At 43.3% G+C, this 19,873-nt stretch overlaps 1 protein-coding gene across 1 annotated transcript; it reads right to left on the bottom strand.

The window, feature by feature from the left end:
* Positions 1 to 194: 194 nt before the first annotated feature.
* On the bottom strand, positions 195 to 12,806 carry LOC124045282 (serine/threonine-protein kinase SIK2-like). Its single transcript, XM_046364575.1, has 11 exons — positions 12,564 to 12,806; positions 11,758 to 11,969; positions 11,445 to 11,561; positions 7,534 to 7,597; positions 7,205 to 7,366; positions 6,620 to 6,744; positions 5,188 to 5,311; positions 4,770 to 4,996; positions 2,280 to 2,973; positions 1,961 to 2,156; positions 195 to 1,850 (listed from the first exon to the last, which is right to left on the bottom strand). The coding sequence occupies exons 2-11, from the start codon at positions 11,908 to 11,910 to the stop codon at positions 1,298 to 1,300; spliced, it is 2,415 nt and encodes an 804-aa protein (XP_046220531.1). The 5' UTR covers positions 11,911 to 11,969; positions 12,564 to 12,806; the 3' UTR covers positions 195 to 1,297.
* Positions 12,807 to 19,873: the final 7,067 nt, after the last annotated feature.

The following is a 19,873-nucleotide window of genomic DNA, read 5'->3' as shown; positions in this document are numbered from 1 at the left end:
ACACACACACACACACACACACACACACACACACACACACACACACACACACACACACACACACACACACACACACACACAGGCACACGCACACGCGCACATACACATACACACACACACAGGCACACACACACCCTCGCACCCACGCACGCACGCACACACACACACACACACACACACACACACACACACACACACACACACACACACACACACACACACACACACACACACACACACACACACACACACACACACACACACACACACACACACACACACACACTGCTTGCTAATAGCAATACCTATTGTGCTTTAGACACTCAGCAAGTATATTTTTTATTCAGTTTTGGCTGATCAAGATATACCAGGTTTTTATCTTCTTCTGAGGTAAAAGCAGCATTCGCTCAGCTAGAATCTTGCACAAACAACTCGCAGTTTGTCAAATCACTGTAGCATTGTGTTCAAAGAAAGTTTGAAGATTAAAATAGTTCTGATGCTGCATGCTTGTAGGATTGCCACAAAGTAATATCTTCTCCAAAAGGCAAATGAAGTAAAAACAAAAATAAAGTAAAAAACAATGACATGTAATAAAAGTCTCTATACAAAAACTGAGCAAAACTGAAAAAGCAACAAAAAACAAAATCAGGAAGACTAGATCCTCCAGTTTTCAAACAAACAAAAAAACGGAAAAAACTGTTGAAATAGTTCTTACTATACCACTCCTCATTGTCTTTTCAAGATGAGTCCTTCACACACCCCTCCAGAAAAGGAGATGGGTGAGTTGGGGTCCCTATCAGGGAGAAAGGACAGGTACAGTGTTGCATTGAGGTGGTCCCAGACCTTTATTGCTTCTCTGGGGATCTGACAAGAACTCAAGAGTCACCTCTCCAGAGTTTTGTTATTGCTTAATTGTCAGCTTATGTGATCACACACAGATACACACACCTAGATGTGAGTGTTTGTATGTTGTTCAACAGAATCTAGATTTGCCACTTTCATAATTTTCTTTCTTTATCTGTCCATTCTATGCTCAGTTTTTCATTTAGCTCTCCCCAATAGTTCTCTTTTCACACTTAGGACAATTTGTTCTGTCGTCCTATCATCTTCTCATCATCTGATGATCTGTGAGCAACTCCACACCTCAAAGTTCTGTTCCCACTGTCAAAAAGTGCTCACCCTTCCTGTCCATCAGTGATGACATCACCATGACATTTTTACTCTGGTTGCCATACAGAACAAGTGCTCTGGTCTAGTAGGAATTTGTTGTTTCCTGTTTCTCCTTTCTTTCTTTCCATTACTTCACCATCACACAGCTGCTCAGCTGCCCACCCAGACTCAGTTCCTGCATCTCTGACTCTTTTCCGGAGGCTGAATCCAGGCTCCACATCCCCTGCCTGGCCACAAGGGGTAAGGGGCCCTGGGTGAAGGCCTGGCTCTGGGCCTGGGGTTGGTAGTGTAGGTTGGTCTGGCGATGGAGGCTGGGTTGCTGGCTGATGTGAAGGCGAGCCTCGAGGAGGTAAGCAGCGGAGGCCACAGGGGAGAGGAAGGTGGAGGAGGCGCAGTAGGAGGATGATGATGAGGAGCAGGAGGAAGAGGAGCCATAGGAGGAGGAAGATGACTCCAAAGGCTGCTGCCAGAAGGCGTGCTGGAGAGACAGGAGACTCTGGTGTGGGGAAAGGGGGTGTTGATGTTCCCCCTGGGGGAGGGAGGAGGCGGAGGTGTCAAACAGGGTTGAGGTGGCGTAAATGGATGTGGGGGAGGGGGGCTGCTGCTGGGACAGGAAGAGCAGAGGGTTCTGGGTAGATGATGACTGAGGAGCCTGGGGCTGGTGCTGGATCTGGAGCATTCTGTAAATAGAGACGGAGAGGAGGGGTTAGAATTTCACTTACTGTGACTATGTGGTTGTGATTATATTTATGTGCAGGTGTGTGTGTCTCTGTGTGTGTCTCCATCTTACCTTTGCTGTTGCAGAACTTCCTCTAGCATGCGGCGGTGCTCATTGATGGTGGGACCTATTGATCCCCGGCTGCCACGGCTACTGTGGTCGGAGGTCAGAGGGCAGATCTGCCTTGCCAGACCATTGATCTTATTCAGACCCAGAAGACCCTTAGTGCGAGTGTTCTTCCTCAGCTGTTGGCGGAAGGCTTTCAGACCTGGGGAGGCGCACAGAGAGGGGATGGGTTAAATTCTGTTGGGCCTGATACATTTCCTTGTAGTGATGATGATGTGAATGATAAATACTGTATGTAATGGTTATAAACTAACATTCTCCATACCTTGTGTTAGGGAGGTGTCAGAGGCTCTGCGGCCCTCCTGGAAGCTGGAAGCTTGGGCCTGGGGGAGGAGATGAGAGGAGAGGGCCAGCTGGGTACCGGCAGAGATCAGCGCCCTGGGGCCAGTGCCAGAGGCTGGCATGGCTGACAGCCCCCCCACAGGAGGGCGCAGGGCAGGGTTGGGGGTGGACAAGGACTTCAAACAGCTGTCAGACGATGCACCATCGGAGAGGCTGACCACGATGGAGGGGGGGTTGCACTGGTAGAAGTGAGGGGAGACCTCGGCCAGGGTGTGTCGCCGGGAGGTGGTGGTGGGCAGGATGAGGGGTGAGCAGGTGTGTGTGACCTCCTCACTGATGCTGGTCTCCAGCAGGCTGTTGGGGGAGATGGAGCGGTTACACAGCAGGCGGTTCAGACTGGCTTCCCCCGGGAACGCCACACGTTGGAACAATGCACCGTGGTCATATTCCATCTCCGGTTGCATGGGAGGGGTGGTCTTGCACTGAATGGGGTAGGCCGAAGTTCTGAAGCTGTCCTCCATGATGACCTCTGGGGTACCGGAGTCGGAGGTGTCCCTGGGTTTCTGGGTCCAGGGTCCACACTGGCGACTGAGCTGCAAGGCCCGGTGCTCCCTGTCCCTCTCCAACAATAGATAGTAGATGGCTGAGAAGTGGTTGTAGCTGCTGCTCAGTAGAGACTGGGGGAAAAGACAAGAGCTGTGTTTGAATACTCATACTAACATACTGTATACTACATACTACATACTTAATGAGTATATACTACATACTATGTACTATTAGTTCATTTTAGTATACTGTAAACTAACGCTATTCTTTCTGAGCTTACGAGCGCTTTGCCTGTCTATCAGAAGTTGATGCTGTTGCTATGCAACCTCTTGCAGGCTTGTGAGCATAACAAATTACTAGCTAGACATTTTACGACTTCGGGTGTGTTATTAAATTCAATTTGGAGTACCAGAGTGCACTCAGAGCGTTGTCTGATTGTTCATTTGTAAATGCCAGGCAGTTTCACTGGACGCTCTGGCCGAGGAGTAGGGTTGATACTAACTTGCTAGCTACTTCCAGACACAAATGAGAGAACACCTCACTCTGACCATTTTACTCTCCCTAGCAGAGCTGGTTGGGATGTTTTCATGTTATCCAGAGTGTTGGTGACTGTAACTGTGCTGCTGGCAACAATATAATTACGTTTATTTACCGATATTTACTGACACTGGCCATATTCAACAGGTGTTGACTGTTCATAAATTCATCAGTTATTCTGCGCTCTGGCACAGGTACACTCAGAGAGTGCTCCGAAATTAGAGTAGATATCCAGAGAGAATTTACGAATGCACCTGAATGTCCATTAAGAACGCGCGAACGACTATACCACTAAGAATAACGGAAATAATCAAGTTAATAAACGTTGGGTAGTTAGTTAAATAGCATATAGTTAATATACTGGCAAGTTCAATGTATTAGTAGCCAAAAAACGTTAGCTAGCTAGCTAACATACCGGTACATACTGCTGTAATGATATGCTATGCAGTTCATAAGGATAGCGTGGCTAAGAAATTGTCAGGCAACATAACATGTAAGGTATCTTAACATTTGTCATAATTAGTTAAAGGAATGAATTTGCATCCGCTCTCGTTGGACTCCGGCTGCATATTATCCACAATTTTCTTCAAATCTGAAAACCAATTTCTGAAGAATTGCATTATGGGCCCTAAAAGCACGGAAATAGTGTCCACTGCTCGTATACTTCATATTTTGGCGAATGTAGTATGACATCCGAGAACGTTTGGAATACTAACTATATCCATACTATGACCAATATGCATACTATTTACTTCATTTACATCACAAATACTACGGTTAGTGCAGCTAGTATGAGTATTCCAACACAGCTAAGGACATGTTAGTCAGCCATTTTGGTTCAAAGGGTGTCATAATAAAGGACTGTTTCTCTCACTCTCTATTTCTGTCAGACAGGAAACACACACACTCTGTGCCCATCACTCTGCACTCACTCAGTCTGATCTACTGAGAGGCTGCTGTTGGAGCTCGTCTCCTCAGCTCAGTGTCAGCCTCTAAAAGCCGATGCCAGTTATCCCCCTAATTCTCCCTACAAAACGAGTAGTAAGCCCAGCAGGCGTACAGGGATCCAGGGTGGGTTTGACTGTGGTGCCTGCCTGGGAGGCAGCATATCATACCACCTACTCTACTGACAGACATTACTAACTGTCTCACAGCCCCACCACTTTCAACCCAGTACCCAACCCCATTAGCTGTCTCTACAGTGTACTTCAAATACTGTATTTCTAGGACACTAGTGATACTCTGTATAAACGACGATATAACCTATAACCTGTAATCTATATAACAACACAGCTCCCCTCACTCCTTACCCTCATCTAATCCTCCTTCCATGACAATAACACCAATCAACCAATCAGCCAATTAACACATCAACCAATCTGCCACTCACCTCGATGGTCCTCTGGCGGTCGATGCCCAGGCTTTGCATGATGCCCAGGACGGGCTCGCTGTAGTCCCCCAGGTTGGAGTTGTAGTCTGTGAGGGGCAGTGCCATACTGAGGGTCTGGTTAGGGGCTGTGGGGTCAGCCAGCATCCAGCGGTGCTGCTTGATCTGGGCCATGCTGATCCTCTTGGTTGGGTCCACCACCAACATCTTACGGATCAGGTTCTCACAGTCTGGGGGGAAAAGAGTGGGAGTGAGAAAGAGGGAGGATGGAAGGAGGGAGGTAGAAGGGAAAGCAAGGTCATTCTCCGATGCTAGAGCATGTGATTTAATTTAATATAAAGGAGCCATTTCATCAGTAAATTTATCAATCCCAATTACACTATGAAATATGTCACGGTGTTGTTGCCATGGTGATGCATACCTTGAGACATGTAGAAGGGGATTCTGAAGCGCCCCTCTGTGACTCTCTGTCTGAGGGCGGGAAGGCTGTGCCCGTCGAACGGAAGGGATCCACACACGAGAACGTACAGAACCACACCCAAACTCTGTAGAGAGATAAACCAGGAGAACGTCAACAAATGGTCTCTCCCATTACTTCTGTGTTCATTCATTTTACATGAAAAGAGTAGAACTTGGTTGCAAAACGCTTTGTTTATGGTCATGAATCTTGCCCTGGTGGCGATTTCTGCTAGATAGGCCAGCTGCAAAGTCAAATTGGCAAAACCATAAAACATGTATGAAAACTAAAAAGAGCTTTTTGGTATTTATTTATGATTAAGGTTAGGCTTTAGGATTAGCAGTGTGGTTAAGGTTAGGCTTTAGGATTAGCAGTGTAGTTAAGGTTAGGGTTAGGCATTAGGATTAGCAGTGTGGTTAAGGTTAGGCTTTAGGATTAGCAGTGTAGTTAAGGTTAGGCATTAGGATTAGCAGTGTGGTTAAGGTTAGGGTTAGGCATTAGGATTAGCAGTGTGGTTAAGGTTAGGGTTAGGCATTAGGATTAGCAGTGTGGTTAAGGTTAGGGTTAGGCATTAGGATTAGCAGTGTGGTTAAGGTTAGGGTTAGGCATTAGGATTAACAGTGTGGTTAAGGTTAGGGTTAGGCATTAGGATTAGCAGTGTGGTTAAGGTTAGGGTTAGGCATTAGGATTAGCAGTGTGGTTAAGGTTAGGGTTAGGCATTAGGATTAACAGTGTGGTTAAGGTTAGGGTTAGGCATTAGGATTAGCAGTGTGGTTAAGGTTAAGGTTAGGGTTACATGCTGACTAGACCGGGCACGCGGGTGAGTCCACCATCACACGCATGTTGATTTTGTCCATCCACACCAGATGCAATCAGGACACGCAGGTTGAAATATGAAAACGTACTCTGAAGCAGGTCGAAACACATGAAACATTCATGGACATTTAGCTAGCTAGCTAGCTTGCTATAGCTAGCTCATTTGTCCTGGGAAATAAACATTAGGTTGTTATTGTACCTGAAATACACAAGGTCCTTTTTTTTATATATTTGTAGAATTTTTACCCATTTTGAGTCACACAAAATCGTGTGTTCTCTACTCTGACAATTCATCCACAGATAAAAGGGGAAACCTAGTTACTGTCTAGTAAACTCTCCTCCTTCAGGCTTCTTCTCCTGTGGACATTATATGGCGGTTGGCAAACAGAACCTCATTGATGGGCGCGAGCAGTTGAAATGACTGAATAACATGTATGTCTACATTTATTTTGAAAAGCTCGCACACGCTAGTGACCACTCTGCAGAGCTGTCTCCAAGGCAAGATTCATGACAATAAATGCCAACCTGCGTTCAAAACATGGGTAGCCATGTTGTGTGCGGTTTCCCTGTGAGCCTTTACCCAGATATCCAACTGTGGCCCTTCGTACTCCTTCCCCTCAAACACCTCCGGTGCTGCATAGGGGGGGCTGCCGCACCACGTAGACAGGGGCTCGCCTGAGTTGTAGAAGTTTCCAAATCCAAAGTCTGAATGGGAAGGAGAGAGAGATCGACTAATGATTATTTGTGTTGCTGTATGCGTGCGCATGTGTGTGTTAGTGTGTGTGTGTGTGTGTGTGTGTGTGTGTGTGTGTGTGTGTGTGTGTGTGTGTGTGTGTGTGTGTGTGTGTGTGTGTGTGTGTGTGTGTGTGTGTGTGTGTGTGTGTGTGTGTGTGTGTGTTAGTGTGTGTGTTAGTGTATGTTAGTGTGTGTGTTTTTTGACGACAGACTGTCACACTTGGTCTTTGTGGCATCAGATCAGCCCTGCTCTTCTGCTACTATTTTACCATGAAGAACCCTCTAATTATTGGCAGTTGACACTTCATTAGCACCGACCCAGTGATGCGTGGCTTCTCTTTAGTAGAGACATTTAGCAGTCTGGATATCAGTAGGGAACCATCAAGGACAGAGGGTCGTCTGCTATCTGTTATCTCCCACACAGACTCACCGGCCAGTTTAATGTTCATATTGGTGTCCAGCAGCAGGTTCTCAGTCTTGAGGTCACGGTGAACGATGTGGTGCCTGTGGCAGTAGTCCACTGCCATCAGGATCTGCCAGAACTTCTTCCGTGCCTCATCCTCGCTCATGCGCCCGTTTGAGGTCAAGTAGTCTAGAGGAAAAGAGGGGAGAAGAAGAGAGTTTCGATTCAGAGAACTAAATAAGGACTGTAAATACTGGGTAAGAGAGGACCTTGATATCTATTTGACCCCTTTATTATGTCAAATGAAACAGCCCAACACAGTTTACAACAAAGGGGATAATGAATTTAATCCTCACCGAACATCTCTCCATTTTTGGCATATTCTGTCACAATATACAGCATATCTTTAGTCTCCATAACCTAAGAGGAATTCAAAGAGAGACAATGGAAAGAGGTTAGCAAGAAGTAGGCTACGCACAATTGCAGTGATAACGTGAGGAAAGAGTTCTTTCCACTGTAAAGGCTGCTGTAAGTGTTTTAGCAGAGGCAGGACTGGGCACTGGGGATGTTTTCTGGACACCTTATCTTTCCCCTGACCACACTTCCTCTCATTCTCACACACACACACACACACACACACACACACACACACACACACACACACACACACACACACACACACACACACACACACACACACACACACACACACACACACACACACACACACACACACACACACACACACACGACACGCTGACTTTCCATGATATGCACTGTTGCATAACAGAGCTGACAGGCACTTCCTGCATGCTCTTTGTTTATAGGATATGAACACAGAAATAGTTCAAACCAGTATTCAAATCAAATCAAACTTTATTTGCCACATTCGCCGAATACAACAAGTGTAGACTTTACAGTGAAATGCTTTACTTACAAGCCCTTAACCAACAGTGCAGTTCAAGAAGAAGAACATATTTACCAAGTAGACTAAAATAAAAGTAATAATAAAAAGTAACACAATAAGAATAACAATAATGAGGCTATGTACAGGGGGCACCGGTACCGAGTCAGTGTGCCGGTACAGGCTAGTTGAGGTAATCTCTACATGTAGGTGGGGGAGAAGTGACAAACAAACAGCGAGTAGCAACAGTGTACAAGAGGGGGGTGTTAATGTAAATTATCCGGTGGCAATTTTTATGAATTGTTGAGCAGTCTAATGGCTTGGTGGTAGAAGCTGTTGAGGAGCATTTTGGTCCTAGACTTGGTGCTCCGGTACCGCTTGCCGTGCGGTAGCAGAGAAAACAGTCTACAACTTAGGTGACTGGAGTCTCTGACAATTTTATGGGCTTTCCTCTGACACCGCCTATTATATAGGTCCTGGATGGCAGGAAGCTTGGCCCCAGTGATGTACTGGGCCGTTCGCACTACCCTCTGTAGCGCCTTACGGTCAGATAACGAGTAGTTGCCATACCAGTCAGTGATGCAACCAGTCAGGATGCTCTCGATAGTGGAGCTGTAGAACCTTTTGAGGATCTACAGCTGCACCATCAAGAGCATACTGACCAGTATTCCCACTATTACTGTGTTGTCAGTCATCAGTTTTCAACAGAAATCAAATCTCTTTCCTTCTGGGAAAGGAAGAGAAATGTTCAGACACAATGGACAAGCTTGTGTACCGAGAACCCATCACCACCGCAAATACAAAAAGAAAAAGAAGGAAAGACACAATGTCCCAGCACCTTCCTGGAACTCCCGGAAACTTCCCAGGGCCAGGAGAGCCCTCGGGGAACAAACATTGTGGAAGTGTTGTGTCACTACCACTTCTGAAGAAAAGAATGATATTCATCACTGCCAGGACTCAATAAACCAACACCTAAAGCTATGTCACACATTGTATAGCCTCATTTCATTTCCAACCCAGTTTCTCTTTCACTTTTCTAACTCTGTGAGAGACAGTGAGGTGTTGGGCAGCAGTCATTTTTATGGCGGCACAGAGGCTCCCATACAGGGAGTAATTTATAGTCTTTATCTGAGAGAGATGATAACCACCCTGTGTCCCTCTCACCTAGAGGTGCTGCTGATGTCATACAGGCTTCCAGAGAAGAAGTCTAGCACGTTAAGGGCCCTTATACTGGCCCCTGAAGAGTGGTGTGTGGGGGAGTGTGTGAATGAGAGAGAGAGAGAGACAGACAGAAATCGAGAGAGAGTGCAAGAGAGAGAGAGAGGGAGAAAGAGGCTGTGATGATCTTCAGAAATGCAGAAAAAAGGGACATTTTGTTCACATAAGATGGAAACTGCAGCTTATTTAAAGGTCAAGGATCAACACTTTGGTGTTATTCGTGAGGCTTTCCCCCTCTCCGCTTCTAGCTACTTTCTCTCCTTGACTAGTCATACGGTACAGACTGCTCGTAATTCACTGTTCTGTTTTCGGTTATTGGAAGAGGAGGATGATAAGGAGAGGATGTGACCTCTGGATCACACGATCGCCTTCACTGCACTACACCTCCCCCTCAGTGGGCAGATGATGGCGTGTGAAAGAGAAAAGGGTTTCCCTCGGGTCATAGAAACCTGCTCTAACCTTCATCAAACAGCTAGCACCTGACATTCTCAAACCTCACTGTTTCCCAGAGAGAAAGGGAGCAACAGAGAGATGGAGAGAGTGAGAGAGGGAGACTTGTGTTTATTTCACTTGCTTTGGTAATGTAAACACATGTTTCCCATGCACATAAAGCCCCTTAAATTGAAATGAGAGAGAGAGAGAGAGATCTACAGAGAGAGAGAGAGAGAGAGAGAGAGAGAGAGAGAGAGAGAGAGAGAGAGAGAGATATATACTGTTTCTATATATATATAGAGAGAGAGAGATAGATATATATAGAGATATATAGAGATTATATATATATATACAGAGATAGATATATAGATATATAGATATAGATATATATATATATATATATATATATATATAGAGATATATTTAGAAATATATATATAGAGATATATATAGACATATATATATATGTAGATAAATATATATATATATATATATATATATACAGAGATAGATAGATATAGAGAGATAGATATATATAAATATATACAGATATATATATACAGAGATAGATAGATATAGAGATAGATATATATAAATATATACAGATATATATATATAGAGATATATAGAGATATATATATATATATATATATATATATATATATATATATATATATATATATATATATATATATATATAGAGAGAGATAGAGATCTGTGTCTCTTTAGGGGGACTATCCCTCTCTGTTAATCTGCTCACAGTGGCTCATCTGACATAGAGATTAACTGAGGAATCGTCCTCTGGAAAAACATATGACTTGCCTGACTCAGGCTTTCCTGTCTCACTCAAGGCGTGCGAGTGGGGTCGCATTGGGTGCTGTGTGTGTACTTTGTGTATGTGTGTGTAAGGGCATCTGCACAAAAGTGTCAGGCCCGCTGAGGGAAAAAGTGGACTTGTGGTAGCGTCATTAGGGGCCGAGCAGCAGTAGTGCTTGGCGGGGCCACTTTTACGAGAGGAACAGAAACATTGCACTTGACTACCATAGGCGCTAATTGAGCTTGACACTCAGACCTACAGAGACTGACTCATCCAAGCAATTATCTTTCCTTCCCTCTGTCATCATCTCACCAAAGAGAAAGAGAGGTCAAAAAGGACTGAATTAATATGTGTACTTATGTTTCACAGCAACGTGTCCTAGGAGTCAGCAGCTAGCTTTAAGATGAAGACACACACACTCCATGACAATAGTACAGCTGCAGCGCTGTGATATCCAAGACGATATACCACAAACCCCGATGTATCATAACACACACTGAGTCCTTACGTTCTCTCCATCTAATCCCACAATTCCATCCCTCTCTTCCTTGCCACCACACCTCCATCCCTACTCCCTCTACATCTCTTGCTTATTCTGCCTGTGTTTGTCCTCAGCACCCGCTCAGCCTGTGTCTCTCTCTGTGGACACGTAGCCAAACACATGGACCAGTCACTCAGCTGTATCCATGCAGGATACGGTGTCAGTCAACACACACACACACACACACACACACACACACACACACACACACACACACACACACACACACACACACACACACACACACACACACACACACACACACACACACACACACACACACACACACACACACACACACACACACACACATCCTATAACAATGTAACCATATTATAATAGACAGTACACACACCTGGTAGAGTTTGATGATATGGGGGTGGTTCAGCAACTTCATGATCTGGACCTCTCTGTAGATCTTCTCTAGGTTGGATGGGTTTAGTCTGGTCTTGTCAATGATCTTTATGGCCACCTGGCAGTGGACAACCAACCAAAAAAGCAAACTGTAAACACACGGGTATGTAGGTCTACTATATCTAGGACAAATGCTATATGAGAGGCTGATATGATTCTATCAATTAAAAAAAAAAAGAGTTCTGTCTGTGTGATTTTGAAAGGAATAAAATATGACATGAAAGCATTGTTAATGAAAGGGCAGGGATGCTAACCTGTGTTTTGGTGACTTTGTGCCTTGCCAGTTTGACCACAGCGAAGTTTCCTTTCCCCAGTGTGCGGATGATCTCGTAGAAGCCGACCTGTAAAGGCCTTCCATGAGTATGGTTGGGCTGGGAGCCCGGGCTTCTCTCCGTTACGATCACCATGATGCCACACTGATGAACTATTCCAAAGGATAGGATTCAAATTGTGTGTAGTTGGCTATCTGCGACGCAAAATACAAAATTGTAAATATCAAATGCACATAAGCCTATGCGTAATGACATTATTATTTTTGTTTTTATTATTGTAGGCCTATTATTAGTGTGTTATCAAATGCATTACATTATCAGTGTATTATTATAACGAATGATAATAACGTTATAATTATAGTCCTAATCATTAGGCTACACATTTAGCTAGGCGTAGCCTATTCGTGCTCATCAACAATTAAGATTCTGAATTAACATTTGCATTGCACCATGATGACGCAGAAAAGTATTAAATATAGACCACATCCCTTCACATCTGTACAATCTTGCACTAAATTGAATTATCCTACTGAACTAAACATATTCATTATATTTGATAAGCGCCGGATTCAAGCTATAAACATGCCCAAATGTGAGAAGTCAATGGATAATGTAGGCCTTTATAACACAACACACAATTGTTATGTGTTAAATTAAAAGTTCAATGGCAGCAAGGCGCATATAGGCTGCCTAAATCTGGGACAAATAAAATAAAAACTATTTTAAAAAACGATCATTATACATTTCCATTATAAAACTACAATCATAAGAGCATTGCAGTGTCTTACCGTTTTGGATGTCGGTAACGTTACACCTCTCACATTTCAATCGGTTGTCATAGGCAGGTACAAGTCATTCCATAAGGATATTACGAGAAACAAAATACGAGAAAAGTATAATAAAACAGCATATAACTTTTTAATTATCTTTCTTTTAACGAAATATGTACAGAAATGTACAGCACAGTGTGCCAGTAAGAACTATTTACAGGGTGACTTGGCAGGTCATATAATCGGCTGTTGCACTGCCCTGCTCCGTCTGCATGTGAGCTCCTATGGAATGCGGACATCCACAGTGTTCAAGGGGAAACTCCTCCTCCCATAACAAATTGACAACATTTCAATGACGTCACACCCGCGTCAGAGCTTCGAGTGGGGCGCGAGGCCGGGCGCGAGCGCAAAACTGAAGTTGCTGGGCAACCGTGCGGCTTGGCGCGCGGTGACGCGGTGCGAATGGGAAGGTTGCTGAGAGACGAGGACGGTGACGTCAGTCCCGGAATATGTGTCACCACGTGATGTTTCCTCCCAAGCTGCTGATGTAAAGCAGAGCTTGAGTTGGCACTCGCTCATCACGGCGTTTATGTTCGCTCCCTCGACTTTCAAGATGCCTTTCCTCTCCTTACCTCCGCGGAAAAAGTTAAACCAAAAATGGTTCTGAACCTTTTTGTTGTTGTTGCACACATCATGCAATTATATTCTATATTATAATTATATTACTAAACTGAACAAAAAGTAGAAGGAACTGTATTACTGAACTAAGAGAAACGATATAAAGTATGATGGAGTACTTTAAATGAAATTGTGGGCAGAAAGACTAATTAAACTCTTTCATTGAATCAGAAGGCTCATTCAGCACAAAACCTTTTGATATTGGCAATTATTTGAATGGCTAATTCATTGGCAAAGTGGGCAAACTCAGACATGAAATGCCAACAACAATCTGTGAGCCACCATATTCATGCATAAAATGTATAATAATGAAAGAAAAACATTGTGATTTTGAAATATGTAAGTTAGTACAGGAGAGGTGGAAAAATTATTGCAGTCCATCAATTTTTATTTTTGTATTTATTTCAACTTTATTTAACCAGGTAGGCCAGTTGAGAACAAGTTCTCATTTACAACTGCGACCTGGCCAAGATAAAGCAAAGCAGTGTGACAACACAAAGTTACACATAAACAAACAATAACGAGAAACCACCTGGTATTGACAACTTAGATGGGAAGCTACTGAGGATGGTAGTGGGCAATATTTCCAGTCTTGCTTGTCATATTTTTAATCTGAGCATGGAGAAAAGTGTTTGTTCTCAGACCTGGAGGGAAGCTAAAGTCATTCCGCAACACAAGAATGGTAAAGCATCCTTTAATGGTTCTAACAGCAGATCAATCAGCTTGCTGCCAGCTCTTAGCAAACTTTTGGGAAATCCAAATTCTGTTGTATTGTTTGATGCAAGAAACTACTTTACAAAATAAAATGCAAAATGATTCCCATACCATTATTACAGAGAATCAGACAAAGTATGCTTGCTACTCATTGCCTATTGGATATTTAGCTTATTCAAGTCTGTCTCAAAATACAACACTGCCCCATTAAGACAAAAAAAATCTCTTTACCCGGCTCCCACAAACAAAGTTTGTGCTCTTGTAGGAAGCATTCACTCCCACATTGCTGACTACAAGTTAGTTATAACTTAGCTAATAACTCACTAACTAGCAAAGAATATGAACACGTGAACACATGTGAACACTTGGCTACATGCAGCTCTCGCTTTAATCTCAAAACAAGCCTATAATAATCATGACCGCTCATGCTGTAAAACAGTCCAGTTCAAAGTTAATGGCACAAATCCATGTATGGCCATGGTCTATTTGCATATAGGCCTACAGCAGCTCTGATTGGATATGGCGCACCGGTCTATGTAGAGAATGGGCCTGCCTGTCATTGCAATTAGAATCCTACTCCGATGCGCTCTGCCTACAACAAAATCTCTTGCATAGGTTGTGTTGCATAGTTTGTTTTGTTTGAGTATTTTGCTTTCAAAGTGGCTAATTTTGCATTGATTCGATCACAATTTCTACAGTAAAGGGAAATGTTGACAGTGTTAGTGAAAATTCTAGTAAGCTCAGTGAAGTTCAATCTGGTGCTTCTCTGCCCTGTGCTGATATTTCTTCTGTGCAGCAGTCGACCAAACAAGTCCTGCAGGTTCTAGTTTGATCTAATTTTGACTATTGCTCTGTGATATGGTCAAGTGCTGCAAAGAAGGACCTAGAAAAGCTACAGTTGGCCCAGAACAGAGCATCACATCTTGCCCTTCAATGTAGTCAGAGGGCTAATGTCAACATTATGCATGTCAGTCTCTCTTGGCGCAACGCAGAGGAGAGATTGATTGCATCAATTATTATTTTGGTGAGCAATATCAATGTGTTTAAAAAATATAGCTCTGACAGACATACTGTACTTACCCCACCATACATGTCACATGGGGTCTCTTCACAGTCCCCATGTCCAGAACTAATTCAAGAAAACATACAGTATTATATAGAGCCATGATTGCATGGATCTCCATTTCATCTCACATAGAGCAAGTGAACCTCAAACTTGGTTTAAAAAACAAATAAAGCAACACCTCACGGCACAACGCCTCTCCCCCATGTGACCATGTTTTTATGTGTATGTATTGACATGTACACTATATATACAAAAGTACATGGACACCCCTTCTAATAAGTTGATTCCACTATTTCAGCCACACCCGCTGCTGATAGGTGTATAAAATCTAGCACACAGCCATGCAATCTCCATAGACAAACATTGGCAGTAGAATGGCCTTACTGAAGAGCTCAGTGACTTTCAATGTGGGACCACCTTGGATGCCACCTTTCCAACAAGTCAGTTCGTCAAATTTCTGCCCAGCTAGAGCTGCCCCGGTCAACTGTAGGTGCTGGTATTGTGAAGTGGAAACGTCTAGGAGAAATAACGGCTGAGCCATGAAGTGGTAGGGCACACAAGCTCGATTTCGCCTGGATTAGAAAACATGCTCACTCGTCAGGACACTGTTGTTCAAAGGAGATAGCCAACAACCCAGCAAGCACAATCACTTTAAACTGAAGCTGGAAAGACTGCAAACTTGCTGTACTTCGTTTAATTTTACCTTTTTTTTCAATTTACATTTCTTTGTGTATATTTATACAAATGATGGTAGCTGATTCATGATTTCGACTGGCTGGGAAACGTTGCCTGTCTGTCTGTCTCTTCCTGACTCCCAACAAGTTCATTACTATGGGACAGCTGGAGATCGAATTTGAATATTGAAACAATGTTGCAAATATTGGAGAGACAGACAGCAAGGTTTATACACATCTCGGCTGTTGAAAACTAAATGTTTGTGTAAAAGAAATTTGAGATAATGTCTAAATGCTTTTTGTAATGGAGATCAAGTTTCTAAATTGCTTGGCTGGGCTGATGAGACTGTGAGTGGATTGCGCAGTCAGATGGAACAGAGTAAATAGTCATTTTAATGTCATATATTTAGCGAGTGGTAACTTGTCGAATACACACAGGCTGGAATGCGGTTTTAACCAATCAGCATTCAGGACTAGACCCACCCATTGTATAAACACAAACACACACACAAAATGGCATGCACTTGAGCAGAGCAGGGGGTAGGGAATAATATAACAGTGAATGGGGAGGGAAAGAGAGAGCAAATAAGAGGTGTGAGAGAGGGAGGGGTGGATAAAAAAAGATAAGAGAGGAGTAGAGGGGGGAGGGAAGGAGAGAGAATAAGAGAGATGTAGCCTAGATGGAGATGGTAGAGGAGGAGGGTATCAGAGAAAGAAGGAAGGTGAGAGAGGCGAGAGGACAGGAAGAGAGAAATTGGATCGTGAGAGCGTGGACTGAGTGGCTCTGCATTTGGTTTGCTGCAATATGCACACATGCACAAATGCACTCACACTTTTTCAACATTCAGCCAACTGACATTTTCTCCTGAGGTGCTGTTGCACCATCTATAACACTGTGAGTATTATTTGACCCTGCTGGTCATCTATGAACGTTTAAACATCTTGAGAACAATCTGGCCTTAATGGCCATGTTGTCTTATAATCTCCACCTGGCACAGCCAGAAGAGGACTGGCCACTCATCGGAGCCTGGTTCCTCTCTAGATTTTGTTGGGGTTCATTCCTTGTTCCTTGTCAATCATTGGTGAAATTAGCATTCAGACAATATCTTTAACTAAATAATTCAAAAACCTTTATTAATGCAATTCCAGACAGAAGTTGACAACAGGAACATAGCACCCATGTTTCCGAGTAAGTTCTGCAAAACAGAAAAGGTCCCAAGCTGCTTTTATCATGCTTGTAGTCAACCCCCTGTGATGTCACTGCCTACCTCATTACCTTCTACTCACGTGACCAAAACCATACTTACACAGCTATATAAACAAGAGTTTTAGTGTTATCTAAAAGCTTAGCAGTAAATGTCCAAGTTGATTTATAGTGAATGTCTGACTAGTCTCTTATCTCTTACACGCCCCTGCAGAGTTCTGTCTGCACAGTCACACATTTCTCAGACTGTTTCTTTATGAGAGGCAGATATTAGAAAAGACTTTGAAACAATATTAAACCTCTATAATGAATACAGTGGGGTAAAAAAGTATTTAGTCAGCCACCAATTGTGCAAGTTTTCCCAATTAAAAAGATGAGAGAGGCCCGTAATTGTCATCATAGGTACACTTCAACTATGGCAGACAAAATGAGAAAAAAAATTCAGAAAATCACATTGTAGGATTTTTAATGAATTTATTTGCAAATGATGGTGGAAAATAATTTTTTGCTCAACTACAAACAAGCAAGATTGCATCTCACAGACCTGTAACTTCTTCTTTAAGAAGCTCCTCTGTCCTCCACTCGTTATCTGTATTAATGGCACCTGTTTGAACTTGTTATCAGTATAAAAGACACCTGTCCACAACCTCAGACAGTCACACTCCATACTCCACTATGGCCAAGACCAAAGAGCTATCAAAGGACACCAGAAACAAAATTGTAGACCTGCACCAGGCTGGGAAGACTGAATCTGCAATAGATAAGCAGCTTGGTTTGAATAAATCAACTGTGGGAGCAATTATTAGGAAATGGAAGACATACAAGACCACTGATAATCTCCCTCAATCTGGGGCTCCACACAAGATCTCACCCCGTGGGGTCAAAATGATCACAAGAACGGTGAGCAAAAATCGCAGAACCACACGGGGGGACCTAGTGAATGACCTGCAGAGAGCTGGGACCAAAGTAACAAAGCCAACCATCAGTAAAACACTATGCCGCCAGGGACTCAAATCCTACAGTGCCAGACGTGTCCCCCTGCTTAAGCCAGTACATGTCCAGGCCCGTCTGAAGTTTGCTAGAGAGCATTTGGATGATCCAGAAGAAAATTGGGAGAATGTTATAATGTCAGATGAAACCAAAATATAACTTTTTGGTAAAAACTCAACTCGTTGTGTTTGGAGGACACAGAATGCTGAGTTGCATCCAAAGACCACCATACCTACTGTGAAGCATGGGGGTGGAAACATCATGCTTTGGGGCTGTTTTTCTGCAAAGGGACCAGGACGACTGATCCGTGTAAAGGAAAGAATGAATGGGGCCATGTATCATGAGATTTTGAGTGAAAACCTCCTTCCATCAGCAAGGGCATTGATGATGAAACATGGCTGGGTCTTTCAGCATGACAATGATCCCAAACACACCGCCCGGGCAACGAAGGAGTGGCTTCGTAACAAGCATTTCAAGGTCCTGGAGTGGCCTAGCCAGTCTCCAGATCTCAACCCCATAGAAAATCTTTGGAGGGAGTTGAAAGTGCGTGTTGCCCAGCAACAGCCCCAAAACATCACTGCTCTAGAGGAGATCTGCATGGAGGAATGGGCCAAAATACCAGCAACAGTGTGTGACGACCTTGTGAAGACTTACAGAAAACGTTTGACCTCTGTCATTGCCAACAAAGGGTATATAACAAAGTATTGAGATAAACTTTTGTTATTGACCAAATATTAATTTTACACCATAATGTGATTTTCTGGATTTTTCCCCCTCATTTTTTCTGTCATAGTTGAAGTGTACCTATGGTGAAAATTACAGGCCTCTCTCATCTTTTTAAGTGGGAGAACTTGCACAATTGGTGGCTGACTAAATACTTTTTTGCCCCACTGTATCTGTCCTTTCTCATTTCCTTACGTGGCAGTAACTACAGAGTTATACTACTGAGCCTCCAAACAGATGGCCTTCATTCCTACTGGGCCTCATTCCTCTTCTTTTAACGTCCACACAACTCTTGATTTATGCTACTTGACAAACAACATAGTTGTCATTTCTCTTTTCTCTCTGTGTCTCTACCTTTGATTGATGTTGTGGTACATTGAAATATCTGTCATCTCTGTCTGTCTGATTTATGCTATTGAGGGTGTGTACTGTACTTAGTACTGGAAAGCACCCAACATTCTAGGTGGTTTAGTAGTCTATTTCTAATCTTCACACAAGGAGCCACAGCATCATGAAAAAGGCCTTGACAGTAATTAGGGGGTACCCCTGCAGAGGTGTCATACTCCCCCGCTCAGGGAGAGACACTCAGCCGACACAGCCCTGAGAGGAACACAGAGGACTTTTACAACTCTTACCATGACTCGGGTATACCCACTAATTCCTGACAATAGCCTGGGTATAACTGTAATCAGTTATATAATAAAATAGCATAGAATAGAGTAGAATACAATACCAAGGAGGCGCAATGAGGTAATCTTTGCTTAGCAAATAATTACGCCACTACATTAACAGTCACATAAGAGTCAGAGAAATAAGAGTAATTGCATTGCACAAGAACAGACATCAGACATAAAGTGCAATGATACTGTAATGCAATATAATAGCATGAACATACAAACACTTGGGGACTAAACATCCCTTTGTGCTCCCTGATAACATAGTGGTTGAAACACACTTGTGACACAGATTATGAGAGGTGAAAATGAATCAACCATCCATAGACAAGAAGACACAGAGAGAGAGTGAGATAGATAGAGAGAAGTATTCAGAGAATGAGAATGACAGACAGAGGCCAAGTGTGATAGACAGAAGGTGGGATAAGAGAGAGAGAGAGAGAGAGAGAGAGAGAGAGAGAGAGAGAGAGAGAGAGAGAGAGAGAGAGAGAGAGAGAGAGAGAGAGAGAGAGATGGGGGGGAAGAGTGGGAGTGCTTAAATTTTACGCCCCACCACAATAGAGGGATGGAGTCTACCCCTCCCAAACTCTACTTTCCTATGATAG

Source organism: Oncorhynchus gorbuscha, linkage group LG01, assembly GCF_021184085.1.
Source record: "Oncorhynchus gorbuscha isolate QuinsamMale2020 ecotype Even-year linkage group LG01, OgorEven_v1.0, whole genome shotgun sequence".
Classification (NCBI taxonomy): domain Eukaryota; kingdom Metazoa; phylum Chordata; class Actinopteri; order Salmoniformes; family Salmonidae; genus Oncorhynchus; species Oncorhynchus gorbuscha.
The sequence above is the reverse complement of the archived record's forward strand: the minus strand, read 5'-3'. Positions and strand labels throughout refer to the sequence as shown.